The 22492-nt window shown below is 33.9% G+C and overlaps 3 protein-coding genes across 5 annotated transcripts; 2 read left to right on the plus strand and 1 right to left on the minus strand.

Annotated features, from left to right (window-relative positions):
• The first annotated feature begins 1281 nt into the window (after positions 1–1281).
• Positions 1282–8625, plus strand: LOC131595039 (uncharacterized zinc finger CCHC domain-containing protein At4g19190). Of its 2 annotated transcripts, XR_009281693.1 has the most exons (9): positions 1282–1434; positions 1730–2002; positions 2088–2150; positions 2244–2401; positions 2520–2618; positions 5590–5791; positions 6779–6899; positions 7001–8252; positions 8337–8625. XR_009281693.1 is itself a non-coding variant. In XM_058867261.1 (8 exons), the coding sequence occupies exons 2-8, from the start codon at positions 1781–1783 to the stop codon at positions 8146–8148; spliced, it is 2013 nt and encodes a 670-aa protein (XP_058723244.1). In that variant the 5' UTR covers positions 1282–1434; positions 1730–1780; the 3' UTR covers positions 8149–8625. The 2 variants fall into 2 exon arrangements, 1 of the variants encoding a protein (XP_058723244.1); XM_058867261.1 differs by having other exon boundaries at positions 7001–8625.
• Positions 8626–9027: 402 nt separating this feature from the next.
• On the plus strand, positions 9028–9390 carry LOC131597618 (disease resistance protein Roq1-like). Its single transcript, XM_058870305.1, has one exon. The coding sequence runs from the start codon at positions 9028–9030 to the stop codon at positions 9388–9390; it is 363 nt and encodes a 120-aa protein (XP_058726288.1).
• Positions 9391–15763: 6373 nt separating this feature from the next.
• LOC131599429 (uncharacterized) lies at positions 15764–19886 on the minus strand. Of its 2 annotated transcripts, XM_058871783.1 has the most exons (12): positions 19618–19886; positions 19184–19358; positions 18998–19081; positions 18578–18819; positions 18248–18491; positions 18031–18110; positions 17859–17943; positions 17603–17734; positions 17389–17502; positions 17194–17238; positions 16510–16594; positions 15764–16416 (listed from the first exon to the last, which is right to left on the minus strand). In XM_058871783.1, exons 1-12 carry the CDS (start codon positions 19836–19838, stop codon positions 16358–16360), a joined length of 1566 nt encoding a protein of 521 aa, XP_058727766.1. In that variant the 5' UTR covers positions 19839–19886; the 3' UTR covers positions 15764–16357. The 2 variants fall into 2 exon arrangements, 1 of the variants encoding a protein (XP_058727766.1); XR_009282763.1 differs by lacking the exon at positions 15764–16416 and having other exon boundaries at positions 17599–17734.
• Between the last annotated feature and the right edge of the window lie 2606 nt (positions 19887–22492).

Here is a 22492-nt window from a genome sequence, read left to right on the forward strand (position 1 = left end):
AAACCCTAATTTGTGCACCTGATGAAATTAGAAGTTGTTGATCTTGAATTGAGCCACACCTAGACTTGGATTTTTATGAGGATAGCCATTTGAGCATATGAGAAGTCTCGAGCTTCTTTGTGGGTCTCAAAACCCTAATCTTATTTGAGTCTCCTGATCAGGCACCTACCATGGGAAACAAGCAACAAGCAAAACACATTTTTTTTTGTATATTTGATTAGCAAATGGTCTATGGACAATGATGGTAATGATGACGATGATCACACTATGCACAAAATGACGTGGGATCTCAGAGTCAACAATTGGGGTACAACAAATATTTACAATTGAACACTATTGATATTATATTTTTTTATGGGTCTTCCTAACTAGTGCCCTTAAGGCAATGGTTAAGCATTCCAAAAAGAAAATATTTTATAGAAAATTTAATATTTCAATTTTCAAGACATTAAATACGCAGATTACCGAGATAAATTTGCTATTTTAAAGTCTTAACCATTGCCCTAAGGGCACTGGTTAGCATTTCCTTTTTTTTTATTATTATGAAAAATTAATTCCAGTAAATACGTTATTTTTTTCAAATATTTTTTCATTTTTTATCTACCCGATCAATCCAACCCAAACCAACTCATTGTTTCTCGGTTCGGTTTGGGCTTTATCGCAAAAATTTACAAATTCAATTCAAACCAATCCATTTAATTTTAATCGGTTTGGGTATCAGATTCTCTCAAAATCGAGCCAAACCAGCCCGCGAACACCTCTAACAAAAATGTTGGAGAATAAAAAGTGAGGGAATTGAAGAGAAAGAGTTAGAGTAATTCAATATATTGTGGAGAATGGAGAAAGAGAACCCTATTTAATAATGAACAATAGAGAAAGATATGATTTTTTATGGGAAGAATAAAAATGGATATGAGAAGTTGTGACTGTGTGCATATAAAAAATATCTATTCTAATTCCAAACATATGCATACAGCAGCAGAATTAAATTCAAATTATACATTATCATTGGATAAAACAAATTAGTTTGACAATTAAACGAAATTCATGAATAAAGAAAAAAAAATATTAAACAAATTTTTATGGGATGACACATTGTTAACAGCATAACGTTGATTAATTTTTTTATCCCTAAAATAAGAAAAATTACAACATTTTATCAAAAGTTACACATAATCATAATTTTATTGATATATAGATGTATGTTAGTTACATTTAAATTACAATAATTTGCACAAACCAAAAAGCCATATTTGAAAGAAAACAAATAATAGTTCTTAAATAAAATAAAAACTAAAAACATTAAACAAAAAGGAGCAACTAGCAACAAACCTAGTGCTCATACGATATTGATGCCTATCTAGTTCTCCTGCGTTCGACAAGAAAACAGGGAAACCTTGTATAGGGCTCGTCGAAATTTTTCAATAATTTAAGGTTATTTCTTTCCCCATTTCTTCGATTCATTCGTGATTCTTCACTGTTTCAATTTTTGAAGAATCGTTTCATTGCACATCACCTGTTTGACAAAAATCCCCACTCATTATTTTCTCAAGATGAATGTTGTTAGACTATTCTGTTTGGCTAGAGTTTACTTTCTTAACATAATTTGTAGATGTTGAATATTTGATATGAAAAATTATTTAGTTGGGTAGGGTTCATCACAGTGTGATTTTGTGAAAATGACTTTTTGTATTGATTCATGGTTGTTATTGATGGATTCCATTTGAAGGTTTGGTTGAGAAGGGTGTTGGTTTGACACTGTGGTGTGGAGAAAGAGAAGATGGAAGGCGAGGAAGGAGGTGGTTTGAGGTTGAGCAAGAGATTTGATGACAAGGGTGGAGGAGAGGTTGATTATAAGACCAAATCCGGTACTGCGTGGAGCCACAATTTCCTCAACCAAAAACCATGGCATCCTCTGTCATACCCCAACCAACGCCGCAAGTGGATTGCTGAACAGACCCATGCTCATCGTGAACGTCGAACTGAAGAGGTTGCTCGTGAGGTAAGTAGCTTTCCCGCTTCCTCTTCCCCTTTCAGGGAATCCAATTAGAATTCCAATTCCGTAACCCTCTCATTGCATTTTGCAGTATGCTCAGGAGCAAGAGTTTTATCGCCAGACAGCTCTCATTTCCAAGAAGGACAAGGAAAAGGTTTCATTTTGCACCTCACCCTTTTCTTGTTATTCATTTCTCTTCTGTGAGCTGCAATATTTTTTTTCATATTTGTGTTTTTTGCTTGTGTAGGTGGAGCTTATGCAAGCTGTTAGCTTTATGTATGTTCGTCCTCCTGGTTACAATCCCGAAAGTGCCAAGGCTGCAGAGATGAATGATGAGAAGAAAAAAGAAGATATGGTGAATAAGGAGCCTACACAAACCAATCCCGATGGACCTTCATCTTCAATGTACTTCCTCCTCACTTTGCCTTGCTCTTTTTTTTTTCTTCCAGTAATACTATTTCTCTGTCACTTGTTTTTCATTTCTTGTGTCATTGAATGTGTTTGTGAATCACTTAATTCCCAGGCCATCACAGGGAGAGAAGAAAAAACCGAGGCCAAAAGATGTTTTTGGCCGTGCTCTACCAACTGAAGAAGAATTCGAAGTTCTTAAAAATGCACCAAGGTATGCCAATTAGTATTTTTGTCATTGTTTTCTTGCTAGGTTAAGTTTTTATCGTGGCATTTCTGATTAGTTGGGTTGCCCGTGTTGCATATCAGAAGGGAGTTTTCCCCTCACTTTGGTTTCATTTTCTATAGAGATACATTTTGTCTATTATAAGCAGTTTCCTGATCATACAAGGTTCTTGGGCGTATATTTTTTGTAACTTAAATCTCTTGGAGATTGCATTTATTGAGGTTTTTTTTTCTCTATTGTGTGTTGAATATGACAAACAGATCACATATGCAAGCTTAAAATTTGTGACTGACTCACTTGGGTAGTTGGCTCACTTGGCTGACTATTGTGTGTGCATGTGTGTTTTTTGATGTGTCTTGGAACAAATCAAAGATGAAATAAGGATACAATGGAGTTGTTGGTGAAAAATGTCCCAACCTAGATACTGATTTTATTCTATTTTTTATCGAATGTTGAATGGGTATTGTAGGACTCGTTCTATTCAAACACCTCTATTTCCCCTTGTTCAGTTAATGATAAAAGAAAAAATAAATTAATTTTACCATTCTTGCACTATACTTCCTTTTTCTATTTTGAAAACTTGCACAAATCCCTTTTAATTGGTATGAGCCATCCTTTAATGAATATAATATCTTGGTGAGTTTAAACTTATTGGAGGTACTATATTCACAAGGGGGTGTTATTCTTTCATTGTGCTTTTAAACACTTATTTGTTACAAAGAACTAAGTTAGAATCCCTTGAGGGTCTGCATCTCCCAAACACTCAAAAAGGCCCCAATTCACTCAAACCACTAGCCGCCCCTGTCTAATTCATCCTCTTGTTTATATAGTACATCATAGTCTAACTCTCTTACTAACAAACTAGGAGTTACTACCGTGTTCTTGAAGTTTCACCTCGTCCTCTAGGTGATAGTGGGACCACACTCTTTCACTGCTGAATTCCAGTTTCCCTCTCTGCCTTATCCTATGTGTTTCATAGCCAAACCCTTGATTACTTTTACTTATTTATATTTTTTGTTTTTGTTTTTCTTGCTCTGACCTTCACAGAGGGCCTGGCTATTAAGCTTTATTTCTCTACCAACATCCAACTTCATATCTCTAGAAGGTTAGAAATGCCCAAGTGTTTATAATTTTTCACTTCTACCTATTTTCAATCTTAAAAAAAACTTGGGAGCTTTACTAATTTTCGGCTGGCCCATTAGGTAAAAATTGATCTGACCCTGCAAGCTCTGATGGTGTCATGTTTCCATTACACTTTGACACCGGGCTACAACCTTTACCTGCCCCACTTGAGCTGCATTGACAAGCCCCAATGATGACCATAATGTGCTCATTGTTAGTATTCAATTCTCCTTCACGCGCGTGTCTGTGTGTGGTTGTTTAGGTGGTAGTGGTATAGTTTGTCTGAGTCTAACCGTAAAAAAACCACTTAAGGCTGTTGCTTGCTTTTCCATTTTCAACACCCTGACCCCTGCTGTCCTGCATTGGTGCTATCACCCGCACAATTGTTAATTATTCTGTTGTGTCCCACAAAAGGACCTCTCTATTGTGCTTCCCCATTGCTTGACGGCATTTCTCTTCTCCGTTACAAATCTGATTATGCTTGTTCTTAGTGGTTGTGGGCTGACTGAGTGACTGACTTGCGGCCTAGAAAATACAGACTAATGTTCTCCACTTGACATTATTTCGTGGCTGTTCTCCACCTTCAACCTTCAACCTTTCATCTTTGCTTCTGTTTCATGGTTCTTGTATCCTTAATGTCGAGAAATTGCGTTCGACGTGTCTCAACCTCTTGGATTGTCCTCAATGCCATGATTGTAGGCTTCTCCAATCCAAGCTTATTAGCCCCGCCCCATGTGTCCATTCCATTGAAGATGGGAGTCTCCACTTTCATCCGCTTGTTGGCTCATTTTCAGATTTAATTTGATGATCATCAGACATCAAGTCTCTCTGTTTGTAACTTCTTGGTAACCTTTTGCCCTCTAATGGCATCAAACATTCTACCATTTTCTCTATCTTTGTGAGATAAGCATCTTGTGGTGCGCATCGCCCCCTCATTCTGTCCTGGTTCTCTTTCCAACTGGAGATTATAATCTCAAAAACGTCAAACTCCATTCTCTTTGAAACCATGTATTCTTTTCTATCTGCGAATATGATACATACTGCTGCTGTATGAAGCTCTAATACCAATTTGATAGAAATTGGCATCTTTATTAGAAAGAGCTATGGATGAATTCCTTGATTACAGTATGAATTACAGATGTCAGGGTCTGCACCTCTTCGATGCCCAAATGCCCCAATTCACTCAAATGACTAGCAGCCCCTGTCTAATTCTTTCCTCTAACTAACTAAATACATACATACATACATACATACATACATACATACACACACACACACACACACACACACACACACACAAACACACACACAAACACACACACACACAAACACACACACAAACACACACACAAACACACACACACACACACACACACACACACACAACATAACATAGATAACATACATACATAACATACATAACATAGATACATACATAACATACATACATACATAACATACATACATACATAACATACATACATACATACATACATACATACATACCAATCAGAGTACAGCTTCAAATCCGTATTGAGAGCAAGGGAGGGAGGGAGAAAAATATCTGTTTATCTTGGAAGATAGAGTCCAATATAGGTTTTGAAAGTGACTGAAATCTGTAGGTCCATCCTAGATCCCGTTTGTGGTGATAGAATGTAGGGGTATAGTTTCTCCTGATTACCAGAGATTATTTACCTTGTATTATTGAATTTGGTTAAGTGGAACTCCACTGTCTATTGTCCGACATGACAATGTGGTCTTGAAGTTAAAACTGCTGCTTTGAACCCCCATGAATTATTGTGAATAATTGTACTTTTAGTAACTGAATATTTTTTAGGCTGGATACAGGAGTTGCTGCAAGGGCAAAACCTTTTGGAGTTGAAATTCGCAATGTTAAATGTTTAAGATGTGGGAGCTATGGTCACCAAAGTGGTGATCGTGAATGTCCCTTGAAGGATGCTATAATGCCAAATGAGGAAAGCAGATTGAAAAGAGATGACCCTTTGAATGCTATTCTTGCCCACACAGATCTTTCTGAGGTCAGCTGCTCTTTTTATTGAATTATTGTTTGAGAAATTTTACAATTTAGTCCTTGGCATTGTGGATTGATACACTTATGCTTACATAGAATATGGTTTATTTGAATGTTTCTATGTTTTTTATTGTTTGTGAACAACTTTACTTGTTTAATTCTGTGAGTATAAATGTTGATAGCTGTTTATCACACTTTCATTAAATATTTAATATGCTATGATTCAACTCAATTAAACTTTGAAGTGACTAGTCTGTCGACAAACTGGTCAATTTGTACGACATAATTTCCTGATAAAAAAATATGTCGTGTTTCATAATGAGCCGGCTTACATCTGTTTAGAAACTGATCACATTTAGTGAGATTTACGTTTCCAAGAATACCATTTATTCCTGTCTTCCTCTATGTCAGTCTCAATCTCTAATTAGCTTAAGATCACTGGGACCGTAATTCACTTGCAATCTGTAATTGGATGTGAGAGAATTTAAGTAAGCAATTGATTCTTTTCCACCTGTTTCTAGCAATTATTGTACCAATCCAAGGGAAAATGCTTCATATCCTCATAGTTCCTTGCATTTTTCCCCTTATAGTCTTGCTTCCACACTGTACAGGCAATGCATATTCTCTGATGAGTTTGTGTTTGGGTAAGCTTATTTAACTTCAGTAAAGCTGGAAACAAATAATATTGTGGAGGGAGATTTTCCCTGGATTTTGTGTGTGAAATAGGTGGCCCCAAGGGTTTAGTTTTGAGCAAGAAAAATGGTTTTGCATAATAGATGAAATGCTGGGGAAAATTGCATCTAAACTAAAGTTTAGCATTTCAGGAATGTCTTTCGTAGTGGCACAATTTGCTGTTGGGTATTGCATCATTACGTTCTTTTCATGTGTAAATTATATAGTCTAGATGCGAACATCTATAATACTCATTCCCCCAAAAGTTGGTAATATTGATAAATTGATATTCATTTTGTTGTTTTGTTTGGGAATGATGCAGCCTCTAAAATGGGAGCTCAAGCAGAAGCCAGGAATCAGTCCCCCTCGTGGAGGGTTTAAACCAGATGACCCCAACCAGCAGATAGTTGCCGAGGATGAGGACATCTTTGATGAATATGGAGGTATCTGCTACCAGCTCTTATTTTTTAAGTGATTTGTATGCCTTGTCGTTGACGCCTTAGATGTTTGTCCAAATCAACCATAATAACTCCCAATTTTACAGGTTTTCTCAATATGGGTGATATCCCTGATTTATTATTGACCAACTTATCTAAAAAGCCAAAAAAGTCTAAAAAGAAAAAACAAAAAAAGCAGAAGCTAGTGCATTCAGAAAGTGAAGCATCTTCTGATGACGAAGAGAGTAGATCTAAGAAAAAAAAGGTTAAGGAAAATAAAAAGAAGCGAGATTATAAAGACACAAGTTCATCAGGCTCTTCTGCCTCTGAAAAAGATCACGGAAAGAGCAGACACAAGCATTCAGATGATTCTGACAGTGACAGAAACAATCGAAGTAGAAGGACTAAACGAGAAAATTCACTTTCACCCAAAGGTTATGACCATCCCAGGCACGGTAGGAGTAAACATGGCAAGCGAAGGCGTTCCTTTTCATCTGAGGAGTCTGGCTCTGATGGTTACGATGGAAATTATAAGAATAGGGATAAACATTCGTATTCATCTGAAGACTCTGACAGTGACAGGGACGGCCGAGGTAGAAAGCATATACAAAAGCACAAGATGAAACATAGCAGAAAAAGACATTCTTATTCTGATGAGAAGAATTCTGCTCCCGCTGAATATCATGTAAAACACAAGGGTAGAGATGAGCATTCTTATAAATCCGATGATCATAATCATCAACGACAACCCAAGGATAAAAGGAGCAGCCATAAATACTCATCAACAATCCATTCCGATTCTCAGAGGCATCACTTAAATTTTAGTCATGATCGGTACCGTGGTGGAAGCCAGAAGAGCAGGACTGATCATTCTTGTTCTTCAAATGATTTTGATGTTGAAAAGAATGATCGAAGTAGAAAGATCAAGGAAAAACATGAAAGTCAAAAGAGCCGAGCCGAGCCTTATTCTTCTGATGATTCTGATGTTGAAAAGGATGGTCGAAGTAGAAGGATCAAAGAAAAACATGGAAGTCAGAAGAGCAGAGCTGAACATTCTTATTCTTCTGATGATTCTGATATTGAAAAGGATGATCGAAGTAGAAGGATCAAAGAAAAACATCACGGGACTCACGAGGGTTCTGAACATCCTGAGCATGACAAAATAGAAAAAAGGCATTCCTATCATAGAAGTGAAAAGAGTTCCGATCATTATGAAAAACATCATAAGCCGAGGAGAAGCAGCCACAAACATTGACTAGATCATTTCAACTCTAATGAGCATCAATCAAATTATGAGAGCAATCAAATTATGAGAGCAGGCACAATGTTTCACAAACTTATATCCAAGTCTTCCAAGAGGTTGTCAGCATATTTAACATTTTTGTTATTATAGTCACCACTGTCTCATCAATCTCATACGAAGTTGTTTGCTGTACTATATAGGAAGCAACAATTTACTGCACCATGAATCTGTTGTATATCAGTTATATCATAGTAGTGCTGTTTTCACAAGCTGCAAGTGCAAGCCTCCGATCTGTGTTTGAGAAAGTTGATGTCAACGAGACTTTCTTCACAACAACGAAATTACTCTCTCTAACATGTTTTGAGTCTGTATAACTGAATTGTAATTTATGCTTTTGTTTTCTTAACAATATGGATCAATTCAATTGTTGTATATTTCACTTAGGTCAGTAGCCAATCCATTGGTTGGACTGCATGAAGCCAGCCTATACGACGAAAGGTTGCCAGATGTTGGGATGTTAATCGATCTGCCCCAAATGTGACGTAGAAACTTTAAGAGAGAGAGAGTAGAAAATCAATGCTAGATTTACAACCATCTTCAAGAAAGTTCAAATGTGTAACCTCAAAGTTCACAAAAAGAATTCAAACACCTTGAAAGTTGAAACATTCATTCTCATGTGTTGGAACTATTTTGATACCTTGACTATCATCCATCAAATCAGTTAGAAGGAAGTACCCTTCTCAGTATTTTCTACCACCTCAACTCCCTGTGTTCAATTCATTCACATACCAACTTAATTTCTTTTACATAATACAAACATACACAAAATTAAGAAACATCAAAAGCAACATTTAGAGACAATAGTTTTTCTCGATTCTCGTATCACATTTAATGGCACAACCTTCATTGTCTGTCTCTTCTAGCTTCACCTATGATGTTTTTCTCAGTTTTAGAGGCATAGACACCCGCAACAATTTCACTGGTAATCTCTACAATTCTCTTGATCAAAATTGTATTCATACTTTCATTGATGAAGAAGAAATTCAAAAAGGAGTACAAATCATACCAGCTCTTCTTCAAGCTATTCAACAATCTAGGATTTTCATTGTCATTTTCTCAAAAAACTATGCATCCTCAACTTTTTGTTTGAATGAACTTGTAATGATTCTTGACTGTTCCAACACTGGACATTTGTTTTTGCCTGTATTTTATAATGTTGGAATTGAAAGGGCACTGATACAATTGAAGTCATAAACATCAACTTGTGCAATGACAAAGAAGTTCAGTGGAATGGAAAAGCCTTCAAGAAGATGAAAAACCTGAAAATTCTTATAACTAGAAGCGTGTGATTTTGTACAGGCCCTCAAAAACTACCAAGTAGTTTGAGAGTTCTAGACTGGAGTGGATATCCATTACAATCTTTACCAGCTGATTTATACCAAGTAGTCATAAATGGAACTAAGCAATTCACTTCACTAAGAAAAAGATTCCTGCTCAAAACCAAATTTCCCCAGCATTTCGTCTATTACTATATGCAAAACCATTTTCATCCCACTGCTCTCTCCTCCTTCTAGTTAGGGTTGCAAATGAATCGAGTCGAATTCCTTTCAATTCGGTTCGATTCAATAAAAATTAGTTCAACTTAAAACTCGAATGGAGTTCAACACAATTTTTTTTTTAAGTTCAAACTCAACACATTTTAAGTTTAGGAACAACTCGTTAGGTTCAACTTATTAATTAAATGTTTGCTTTACACAACATTTTAAAAAAACTACACAATATTAAAACTACACAAAATTAAAATAAAAGAAAAATTATAAAATTAAAATTTAACTTTGTCTCTCTGCAATTTCAAAAACTACACAACATTTTAAAAAATACATTTGAAAGTCTAATTTAAAAATTAAACAATTGAAGTTTAACTTTGTGTCAAAAATCCACAACTTCATTTAATTCTTTAGAAAGCTTACAAATTTAAACGAATAGAACAACAAAAACTACTCAAATGATATCAAGGTGTCAAAGTTTAATTTGACAATAAATTTCAACCGTTAAAAAATTAATCCAACGGTCATATTAAATTAAATAATAAAAAAAGATATATAGCCTATTTTTTCGCCTAAAAAATAGGCTATTTATATGATCGTTTGATCTATTCTTTTAACAATTGAGATTTGGTGTCAAGTTAAACTTTGACACCTTGATGTCATATATATATATATATATATATATATATATATATATATATATATATATATATATATATATATATATATATATATATATATATATATATATATATATATATATATATATATATATATATATATATATATGGGAGCATATCAAGTGAGAGTATTTTTAAATAAGAGATGAGAGGAAGAAATATCAACCATTGGATTCATCAAGAGAGAGAATGTTAATACATTAATGAGATTATTAATTTCTCTCTCTTGATGAATCCAATGGTACATATTTATTCCTCTTATCTCTCATTTAAAAATGCTCTAACTTGATATGCTCCTATATATATATATATATATATATATTGCCACTAACGAGTTGAACTATAATAGTTTAAGTTCAATTCATTTAATTAACGAACTTAGTCTTTTACTCATATTCTGCTCATTTGATTCATGAGCCAAGTCCAACGATTTAGTTGTCGAATCGAATTTTGAACTACATTCGAGTTGGTTCGATTTATTATTAGCCCTACTTCTAATTCTAATATAATGATGATTTCCCATGTTCCATTTTTACAAGCGCTTGGACTTCTTATGTTACAACGACTTCCCATTTAGGTTTTGGTAGTTCTTCAGGAATACTCCTTAGAATTTCAATGTTGTCAATAATTACTACAAAAGACCTATAGTTTGGTGACAATTTTGCATAGGAAACAAATCTCTCAATAGGATGATGATTGCAAATTGTCACCCTTTTTCTTATTGCAATAGGAGTATCAATTTTTTTTTTTTTGTATTTATACTAACATGTATAGGGTTATGGACCATATTACTTGTGGGAACTTCATTTCCAAGAGATTGGTTAAACTCGGGTTTTGCATTAGAGATGTGCTTGACTTTATTTCATAAGTCTTCCAAATACCTTCATGTGCTTTTTCAACCTTAGTTATGTTGTGATGTAGTTGAAACATTACCAATCTCATGTTCAATTTCAATGGCCCTTTCAATGGTTTGGTATGGTAACATTTGTGCAGGTTCAGTTTCCTCAAGTGCAAACAGTTAGTATTATGAACTTTTAGTTAGATATATGTGTGATTGCTCCCCCTTAATGCCAATTTTGGTGTAATAGAGCTGATTTTCAAAGAAAGTGATATCCATAGTATGAAAGAATTTTTTTAGTCTGGAGAGAGTAACACCTATATCCTTTTTGGTGAGGATAGTAGCTAAGAAAGACACACTTGATGGATTTTGGGTTCAATTTACTACGACAAGGGTTGAGATTATGGAAAAAAATCGAACATTAAAATATTTTTGATGGAACGAAAAAAAAGATATTGCTTGTTGTGTGGAAGGATTGAAGTGTGGAAATTGGAGTTTTAAAATCAAGGATACAAGAAGGCGTTTTGTTTATAAGGTGAGTTGCTGAAAGGACAACTTCTCCCTAAAACTGTTTTGGTACATTAGTGGCTAGCATGATTGGTCTAGTCATTTCTAAAAGGCGTATATTCTTCCTTTCCGCAACTCCATTTTGTCGGGGGGTGTCCATGCACGAGCTTCGGTAAACAATTCCAACCTTTTGGAGATAGGAGTTTAGAGAAAGATTGTAGTACTCACGACCATTGTCGGTTCTGAGTACCTGAATTTTGCTTTGAATTGTGCTATTTTAAAGCCCGAGTAATCTTACTAATGGAAAACAAGTTACATTCAAGTTTTGACACATATAGAATCGAGTCAAGAGTAATATTTGAGAAATAATAATTGATCCTTTACCCATAACCTTAACAAGTGTTCCATGAAGTATCTAGACAATATAGTTATATGGACAAGGAAAATAACTACTTAACAATGTAAAATCACCAATCATATGATCTGAAACTCTAGAGAATGATCCATGACTTTGTTTTTCTTTGCTAGTGTTTTGAGCATATAGATACTTACTTTTTTTGGTCACATTAGTATTACCAATTTTTTCTGCAGACATCATAGTCCGCTGAAGGATTTTTCGAAGTACCTCCATCTATTTTTGATTGAATGGAGATAAGTTAGAATTTATCTCGACTTCTCGATGGTTACAGGTTGTGTTACCTCTGCCTTCCTTCCTTTCGAATTGCTTGGCTTCCAAAGGTTTTCCATGTATGATCCAACATGTTTCCTTGATGAGGCATGACCTGTTGCAATGATCACAATAGGGGCGGGATTTTCCATCGTGTGAGCTGGTCGAAAAAGATCCAGTTTCCACCTTGAGAGATTTGTTAATTTTTGAGTCATCCATGGTTTGACGAAACTAAGTTAGAGATGGTTCAGGTCGTGCTATGATACAATGCCAAACTTAGGCGTCCGTCATAAAAGTGGGGCGGGGTAGGACATGCCAACTTAGGCGTCCGAGCTCAAAAGTCAAGCTAGCCCCGTTTACTAACGAGTTGGCGGGCTGGCCCGCCAATTTTTTTTAATTTTTTTATTTTACAGTTTGATTTACTACAAAATTTACAAAGTTTTTTATTACTAAAGAGGTCGATAAAAGATTTTCTTTTCAGCAACACACAATAGAACTTAAGTCCAAACAGTTCAAAAATTAAAATAAGTAAAAATCGATTACAACAAAAAAAAAACGAAATAAATTCAAACACAATAAAAAACGTATCAAAATAAAGAAATAATACATATCATTCTAATATTATTTAAAAACTAACTACTAAAAGAACCCAATTAAGAATTTACACAAGACAGACAATGATAATAATTACACTGCATAACACATCATAACACATAAATAGTAGTGCATAAAATATCAACACCCGACTTTCTCACTATTTACTTCATATAGACTCTTATATTGACTGATTCCTTAATAGTTAAATGCTAAATTTGTCACACATATACACTGTTCAAATCCTTCATTTTCTTAAAATCAACATCTATTTCTAAAGAAAACATGTGAGCTAATGTATTGACAACTTAATAATTATGCATGTTATACAATTGTTCTTCTATTTCAAGCTTTTTCAATCAACACATGTATTAGAAAGTTATAGAAAAAATATTACAATTATAATTCAGTTTGTATGTATAATAATTTAGAATACAATTCAATCAACATAATCCTAAGAGAAGAGTGTTGTTTTTATAGTTAAAGTTGTTTTAATTCTAAGTAAAAAATAAAAAGTTTTAACAAAAAGCCTGCAAAAAAAATCTTCCCTGCCATGGCCCGCTTTTTAAAACGGGTTAGGCGGGGCGGGACAACTTAAGGTACTTAGTCGAAAACCTCAGCCTAGTCCGTCCAAAATGGAGGGTCAAACAGACCGATCTGACAGGCCTGACCCGTTTTGCCACCCCTAATAATATACTCCCTCCATTCCTTATTATAAGCAAAATTTAACTTTTTAAATTCATTGAATAAATGATGTATCTAGTTTATATATTGTCTAAATACATTTAAAAAGTCAAGTTTACTTATAAAAGAGAATGAAGGGTTTATAGTATAGAGGACCGAGAGGAGAGAGCTAAATTAACCTAAAAATTAGAAGAGTAATTAGCCTAAAAATGCTAAGATTAAATATGATAAAGGCAAAGCAAACAACTAATTAATTTACATAAAGTTCTATTTGTAATGACATGTACAAACAGAATATGCTGATTTTGCACAATAGATTGATTCATAGTAAATGGAAGCTTGATAGTAAAGGAAGCATGATTGTTTCTTGTGAAAAAAAGCAGAGATCATAGTATATTATGTAATGAAAGATAAACAAGGGAGAAATCAATGCTTCTTAAGACACAAGCAAAGATTTGTGCTGTAAACATATATGCCACATAAGTGTCTAAATACCATCTAAATTAAAAAAAGAAAACACTTTAATTATATGAAGATTGTCTAACTGACAAACAACACAACATATCTTTTCAAAGATTAAATAGTGGAAGAAGAATAAAGGAAATTCTAGACCTTATTCACTCAAATGTGTTCTCACCATATGAAAGGTTCATTGGTGGCTTAAAATATTTTGTTACCTTAATTGAAGGCCACTTAAAGGAAGGTGTGGATGTATTAATTGAGGAGGAAAGATCAAACTCATAAAGTTTTCAAATAGTTTCATGCTTCTATAAAATGGGCTACTAGAAGAAAGCTGAAATGTTTGTGAACTGATAATGTTGGAGAGTACATAAGTCTATTTCAGAATGTTGCAAAATCCATAGAATAGAATACATGAGAAAAGACTGGGTCGGGGCGGGTTTTACCTCCCCAAAATCTCAAACCCTAATCTCTAAATAATTCCCATTTTCCGCCCCAAATTCAAATGGAGATGGAGAATTAAAATCCAAACCCGTCCCAAACGGATTCGGCTATCCCCGCCCCGCCACAATTCATTTAGTAAAATTAATTTTCTTAATAAAAATATTTATTTTTTCAAAAATCAAATTATATTATAAGTAATAAAATAAAACTATTTCAAAAAATTTCATACATACATTTCAAATATTTTAAATAATAAATATAAATCAAATTATCAAAACATTAAACACATATTTAATAATATAAATTATCAAAACATTAGCCACATATTTAATAATATAAATTATCAAATATAAATAATAATGTACATAATAAAATAAACGGGGCGGGTTCGGGGGTAGGTTCGAGGTGAGTATTAGTGTCCCCATTACTCAACTCGCCCCATATTTTATAATCTGGGAAAATTCAAATCCGAACTCAAATCCAGTCAAAACGGATTTTCTCCGTCAACTTCGGGACGGGTTTGAATGGGTACTTGCGGATATGAGTTTTTTTCTATGTCTAGAAAAGACCTCCCAAGGTTGCTCTGATGAATGGATTAGCTGAAAAGATGAACAAAACCATTGTTGTTGAGAAAGTTAGAACCATGCTTTCTCTCTATAAACCCCCTAAGGCATTATGTGGTTAGGTAGTAAAAGCTGAAATTGATTTAATCAATTACTATCATTCAATAACTTTAAATGGAGAGATACTAGAAGAAGTATGGTGTGGAAAAATGTTCTCTTATGGTCACTTAAGAGTCTTTGGGTGAAAATCTTTTGTCTACCTTCCAAAATATGAAAGAGAAAAGCTACAAGCAAATACTAGTTTTCTATAAAAGATCAAGGTGTAGTGAAGAAGATTTTTGCAATGAAGATACTTAGAAATCATTCTAAAACATTGTTGTGGATGTCACAAGAAGAAAACATCAAGAAAGTTGTTGAGAGGTTTATAACACAAAACTTATGCAAGTTCTACTACTCGGTCATTTAAAATTTAGTAAGACACAATTTCCAAGACCCTTTGTGCAATCATTTAGATATCAAATATTATTGTTTTGATTGCATCTAAACTACTTAATACTAAGACTTTTTGTAAGCAATATGCAACGAGTAAGCTTTACACCTAGTAAAAATAATTTCAAGCATCTAATCAATGACATATCATAATCTAAACAAAGTTGCTATTGATACCAATTTTGTCATTATGTCAACATTACAAATGTCAACTTGGCTTCAAAACTTTCACATATATATCACAACTAGTAGATAGAGTTTTATGAAGCTCTCACACATAAACATTGGAACCAGTAATAATTTAATGAATAAACTAAATGTAATCAAAAGTGTCAGTGTCAATTTCGGACACGGACACTAACACAGACACAAATTTTTACAGAAGTGTCCATGCTACAGAGATAGAGTTACAACAAGTGAACCATTCCTAAATATACATAGATATCAATCTCTGTACACTAAGTTCAGCATGATATGTGTCTGTTGTTAGCACCAAAAGTAAGGCCAAAAGACACCATCATCAATGAAGGTGCATCTTCATCTATTCGCTATTCGAGAAGGTAATAATGTACATGAAAAATAAGGTTAGGTAGGTAACTTTTCACAAGCACCATAGGGTGCAACCACCTATGTTTTTGTGATATCCATTTTGTATCAGTTGGAATAGTTTACTGCAGAATCACCTATAATAAAACGCGTCCGTTAGAATCGCGTAACTGAATGAATGTAGAATTAGTTATCAAAGTTTTCTAGGTTTGATTACTGTGTGTGGAGTCGATTGATGACCGTGGCGACAGGCTTTCCTTTTCTGTATTATCAAGTCCGAAAAAAGTGGTAGAAAGATTAGAACATGATAAGGAGAAATCGAATAGTAACATATTATACTTCAAGAAAAAAATACCGTTAGAATGACGCTTCCCCTTGACAGCGGCAAAATTCTTATATGTATAGCCAACGAAACTGAGATCTTGAGTAGTTAGGAGCGTCTGCATGCAAAAATATTACTACAAAATTAATCAACTTTCACGTAGTTACAGATTTAAGGATGAAGGATCCAATGATTATAGTAGGGTGTGTTTGGATTGGCGGTGGACAGAATTGATTCTAGAAGAAGTGAGTTTAGTAGAATTGATTTCAACAGAATTGAGTTTAGAATAATTGATTTATGTTTGGATACAATGATATAGAAGTGATTGTCATCAATTAATGTTGTTTGGATAGTTTTAACAAAAGTCATTTTGAATTGGATAATTACCAAAATGGTAATAGATTCTAATACAAATAAAAAAGAAAAGAAGTAATTGATAAGAATTAAAGAGGGTAAAGAAGGAAAATTTTAAAAAGTTGTAATAAATAATATATAATATATGTAGAATTGATTCTACTAAACTCAAAAGCTAGGAATTGTAACTTCTACTAGAATTGCTTTTGGAGTAGAAGAATTGATTTTGAAAAAGTATCCAAACAAGAAAAAAAACTAATTTTCAAGTTGAAGTGCACTAGAAGTGCTTTTGGAGCTTGTAGAAGCCAATCCAAACATACACGTAATAGTTTATATTTTTCCTGCTAGTAAATAGAGTTTTACCTTTCTGGGTCCGGATCCTGCTCGAGCTGACTTTGGCGGTTCAACCTATCAAGATGATCTCAATAAATGTTACGAATTCAAGTAATTAAAAATCATTTGAACCGAGATAAAGCAAAAGATATGAAAATCCCTGCACATATAAGTATACCTCATAAAATTTCATATAATGCACCTATTTTTTAATATCTTATATACCTCATCGAATTTCATAAAATTCTGAGTGTCAAGCTCCCCAATGACTCGCGGTTTAAATGCTGCCTCGTTTCCATACAGCCTGTTCCATAAGATATCTCTGAACCAAGGATGAGCCTGTCGATTAAGAAGCGGTGATGTTATCAGTGAATAATGTGATTTAATACTAATCCGTTGTAAGTGGGAAAAGAGAGAAAGAAAACCACATCTTACACACTTTAATTTCAGTTGCTCCTCTGGTGCCAAGCCTATGCGGAACACCACAAAGCAACTTGCATATCAGATCTTTTGCTTCAGGCGTCAGTCTCGCCTCGTCCGGAAATTTTAAGTGATTTTTCCAGTGCACAATCTGTAGAAACTCGTCACCACGAAAAATAAGTACAAGGCTATTGGAAATCATCGTCTATAACATATATTCATAGGGACGAAAAGAAATGCTAAGGGCGGAAGAATAAGGAAAAAGTATTCAAAACCTTTCGGCATGTTGTTACAGGATCATCAGAGTAAAATGGAGGATAACCGACGAGCATCTCATACATAATAGCCCCGAGAGACCACCTGCAGCAAGTCAAGAATACTTATCGAAGTTCCAAATATTTCCTAAACACTTATCGGAGTTGCAAATGAGAAAGAATATCGACAAACCAGTCACACTCCACACCATAACCCTTTTTCAATAACACTTCCGGAGCAATATAGTCGGGAGTTCCAACAGTAGAAAAGGCCTGCCATGAAATGAATAGATAAGCCAGAGAAGAATTTTCATGCAAGAAAATGAAAACATGTTCATTTTCTTTTATAAGCCAAAAACATACATTAATCGAACAAAACAGTAAAAAGTTTAGAAGCTTAAAACATTTACCAACTTCCTCCTATTCATTTGCCAATGTTGAAGTTGCTCGAGCGGACTTTTCCAACGCCTACCATTTCTGTTATTTGGGCAACTTCCATCAACGTCCATTGTATCATTCAAGTTATCATCGTCCAATATTTCATTTTCATTTATAGATGATAGATTTGAGCAGTCAAGTGGTTTGCAAAGACCGAAATCCGACAGTTTCATGTGACCGAATTTGTCTAACAGAAGGTTGTCAGGTTTTATATCCCTGAGGAAAAGTGAAGAAACTTATCACTGCAAAACACGTTTATAAGAACAAGACGAAAGTAGATTTTAAAATGTAACGATACCAACCGATGAATGTAATTGTGTTTATGAATAGACTCTATGGCCAAAACGGTTTGGGCGATGTAAAATCGAGCCACACTTTCTGTCAAAGTTTCTTCCCTCATCAACAAAGTCATTATATCGCCACCAGGTAAGTATTCCATTATAAGATATAAGAATTCAGGATCTTGAAATGAGTAATAAAGTTTCACAATGAAGTCATTGACAACTTCAGCAAGTACATTCCTTTCAGCTCTAACATGCTCAACCTACGACGGAAAACAAATCCAACAAATTAACAAAAAAAATCAATTCTAATGAGGAAATCGAAAATAATATACCAGAGAACATCGAGCACTTTTCAAGGCTCACAGACCGTGACTGCAATTTAAAACCATGATGGAAAGAACAAACGTTGATCGTGTTAATGAAATTATGAAAATTTACCTGTCCCCTGCTGAGCATTTCAGATTTTTTCAACTTTTTCATCGCATATATAATACCCGATTTCTTCTCGCGACAGAGTCTTACCTATGAAATCACACGGTATAAGATGTCACACAATGTCACCATACAAGCTATAAAAAATATAAGCAAATTGCGAATGCAGATGAAATATATGAATATCAATACCTCACCAAAGGCTCCCCTGCCAATAATGGTTAAAAGATCAAAATCATCAACACATATTTTATGTCTTTTCAACCTCATATACTCAGTCTCCTTGCTCTCTAAATCCTTCAGTAAATTGATCTGTTCCTCTTCCGGTACACGCGACGATTCTAACTCCTTTTGCAGCTCCGAACGCCTGCAAAAAAACAAAAATAATGTCAACTCCTCCCACCATTGAATGCAATAGCATTTTCACAAAAAGAACATAATCTCTATGGAAAAATAAAGCTTCACATAAAACACAGACACCAGAAACACGACACGACACTGATACATTCAATATCGGTATAATAGCTGAAATTATCATTATGTGTGCATTCAAGGAACAAATCAAAGGGCATTCATCAAACACATGCAAGAGAAAAACAAATAGATCTGAAGCAAACGAAATATACCTTTCCTTGCGTTCTTGGATGTGTTTCATCTGAGACCTATAATGATTCTCAATGAATTTCTTAGCAGCAGCAACCCTTTCCATAGTTATGGTGGAAACAGCCTCATCCTCTTCACCACCAGCAATGGCACCCCCCTCATGTTGTTGTTGTTGTTGTTCTTGTTCCTCTCCTTCTCTATTTACGACCTCAACTATTTCTTCCTTCACCATGTGTTTCTCCATGCCGAAAACCAAAACCAAAACCCCTTGTCTTTCTTTCTCTCTTTGAAATGAACGAGACAAAAAAAACAAGAGAAGAAGAAGAGTCTTCTAAAAAAAACAGGGAAGGAGCTATGCGAGCGAGACAAGTGTTGAATGATTGTTGGTTGGGTCCCACTGTAATCCTACGGTGTTTAAGGTCGATGAATACGAGGTTTTTTTCACCCTTTGTGGGAACATCCGTACATTTAAATTTAAATTTAAGTGGATAATAGTATCGTCATTCAATTAAACAATCACATTTAATATCATGTTATTTTTTATTTAGTCTTAAATATATTTTTGATACTCTTATTTTTAACTTTTTGAAGTTTTAGTCTCCCATTTTAAAAGTTAGGTTTCAAGTTCCTACATTTTTCCTCACTTGAAAAAGCTTGATTTTGTTCCCACAATCGTCGTGCTCCTCATAGCTGCTTCATTAATGACGTGGCATAAGACTTGAGCTGGTCATATATATATTTTTTTTATTTTAGAAAGTAATTTTAAATATTAAAAATCATTTTCATTTTTTAAAAATAATTTTTTATTTAGTTTTGATTAATTTCCCATTAACTTAAATAAGAAATATGAGCCCTAATCTTCATTCGTTCCTCATTCGTTGCCATTTTATTCCTAATCTCCAGTTTCTACTCAACTATCGCTGTTAGGACTCGTTTCTTCTAAAATCTCGTTGTTAGAGCACGACGGTTGTGGGAATAAAAATCAAGTTTTTCCATCGAAAGCGCTCAACACGACGGTTATAACACATCATGAATAACATAGCAGGAATTACATAAATAAAATACAAAAGTCATTATGCATAAAGTCATATACCTTCTGTTGATCATAAATGAAGTCGTAAGCTCTTTGGTTGAATGCACTTAAATCTTCTAGAGGTAGATGTAAGAACCACGCTCATGAATCCTTGGTCTCAACTTTAACCACTGCATATGCTATTGGATAGATTTGGTTACAACCACTGCATGTGTTACAATCGTCGTGTTAAGCGTTTTCGATGGAAAAACTTGGTTTTGTTCCCACAACCTTCGTGCCCTAATAGCGAAATTTCAGAAGAAACGAGCCCTGACAATGATAGTTGAGAAGAAACTAGAGTTATGGATAAGATTGTAACAAATGAGGAACGAATGAAGATTAGGGTTCCCAATTTCTTATTTAAGTTAATAGGAAATTAATCAAAACAAAATAAAAAATTATTTTTAAAAAATGAAAATGATTTTTAATATTTAAAATTACTTTCTGAAATAAAAAATGAACAAAATATGACCTGTCAGCTCAAGTCTTATGCCACGTCATTAATGAAGCAGCCATGTGGAGGGGGACCAAGAAAATCCTAAGTGAGGTAAAGTTTGGGGACTTGAAACATGACTTTCAAAATGGGGGGATAAAACTTCAAAAAATTAAAAATGAGGGGACCAAAAATGTATTATTTAAGCCTTTTATTTATTTTATTTAAAAAAAATTAATATTTTAAATTAATTTTGATAAAAAATATTAATATTCAACTACTTATCATGAATATCTAAATTTTTTCTTCTTTTTATTTTATTTTATGTATTGTCCTTTTTTCTCTATTTATTGCCACATAATTGCTTTTCTCACCCTAACCATTGCTCTCTCATGAAAATTTTATCTCATGCTCTAATATTTATTTCCCTATCTATATTATATCACTTTTTCCTAAAATGTCCCTCTTTAAATAGTTCTTTGTTCTAATTGTTTTTTAAATATTCGCTTTTTCAAGTTTTCCGAACTTTGAGAGAAAATTTTAAATACTGAAACATGTTTACCAAGTTCTTTGATACACATCTATCAAACTGAAAATCATTTAGTAAGTTATCCGATTTTTAAAAGCCATCAAAAATCTTAGAAAAACTTATTCGGTTCTTAAAATCAACGAAAAATGTTTTATAAAGTTATCCAATATAGGGAAAAAAACACCACATATATTTCAGCATAATTTTCCGATTAGGTGCAATTTTAGCCATCCAATATCTTTGATAAAGATTTCCGGTTTGAATATATATTTTTTGAAAAAATTCTTAATGTGTTTTTTTTATTTTTTGCCAATGACACGAACCCGAGGACGTGACAATCAGATTCCGATATGTGTTGGTGTAGGACTGGGTGCTCGAGAGCCGATGGTTGGCGAAGATGAGCGTATAGATGAATCCGCATATGCTCCACAACCGTTAGGGTTTTTAGAAGGGTCGTATGATACATCGCTTCTAGTAAACTATAACACCCCCAAAATAATTAAAACATTATTCGCTTGTTATTTAAATTTTTATTTGAATTTCATGATTTCATTATTGAATTATTATTATTACTATTATTGTTGTGAATTAGTGGGAATTAAGTAATTAAAATTATGTTGAATAAATGGGAAAAAGGAAGTTTGAAAGGGAGAATAGTGATGAATAAAGGAGAGTAAAAAGGAAGTAATTAAATTTTTGAATTTTTGACTAAAGGGAGAGTAAGGGATAGAGAGAGAAAGAGTGGAGTGGAAATAAAAGAAAAATAGAGAAGAAGGAGAAATATTTCAAAAAAAGAAAGAAAAAGAGAAGAGATAGAAAATAGAAAAAAAAATGTAGCATTTTGAGAAGAAAAATCCTAACTTT

Source organism: Vicia villosa, linkage group LG4, assembly GCF_029867415.1.
Source record: "Vicia villosa cultivar HV-30 ecotype Madison, WI linkage group LG4, Vvil1.0, whole genome shotgun sequence".
Lineage (NCBI taxonomy): Eukaryota > Viridiplantae > Streptophyta > Magnoliopsida > Fabales > Fabaceae > Vicia > Vicia villosa.

Excerpts from the sequence above, each read along its gene's own strand:
- LOC131595039 (XM_058867261.1), top strand. The coding sequence starts at position 1,781 with ATGGAAGGCGAGGAAGGAGGTGGTTTGAGGTTGAGCAAGAGATTTGAT. Across the intron at positions 2,619-5,589 it reads GTTCTTAAAAATGCACCAAG|GCTGGATACAGGAGTTGCTG; the intron begins GTATGCCAATTA and ends AATATTTTTTAG. Across the intron at positions 6,900-7,000 it reads CATCTTTGATGAATATGGAG|GTTTTCTCAATATGGGTGAT; the intron begins GTATCTGCTACC and ends CCAATTTTACAG.
- LOC131597618 (XM_058870305.1), top strand. The coding sequence starts at position 9,028 with ATGGCACAACCTTCATTGTCTGTCTCTTCTAGCTTCACCTATGATGTT.
- LOC131599429 (XM_058871783.1), bottom strand. The coding sequence starts at position 19,838 with ATGGAGAAACACATGGTGAAGGAAGAAATAGTTGAGGTCGTAAATAGA. Across the intron at positions 19,359-19,617 it reads ATCCAAGAACGCAAGGAAAG|GCGTTCGGAGCTGCAAAAGG; the intron begins GTATATTTCGTT and ends GTTTTTTTGCAG. Across the intron at positions 19,082-19,183 it reads GCAGGGGAGCCTTTGGTGAG|GTAAGACTCTGTCGCGAGAA; the intron begins GTATTGATATTC and ends GTGATTTCATAG.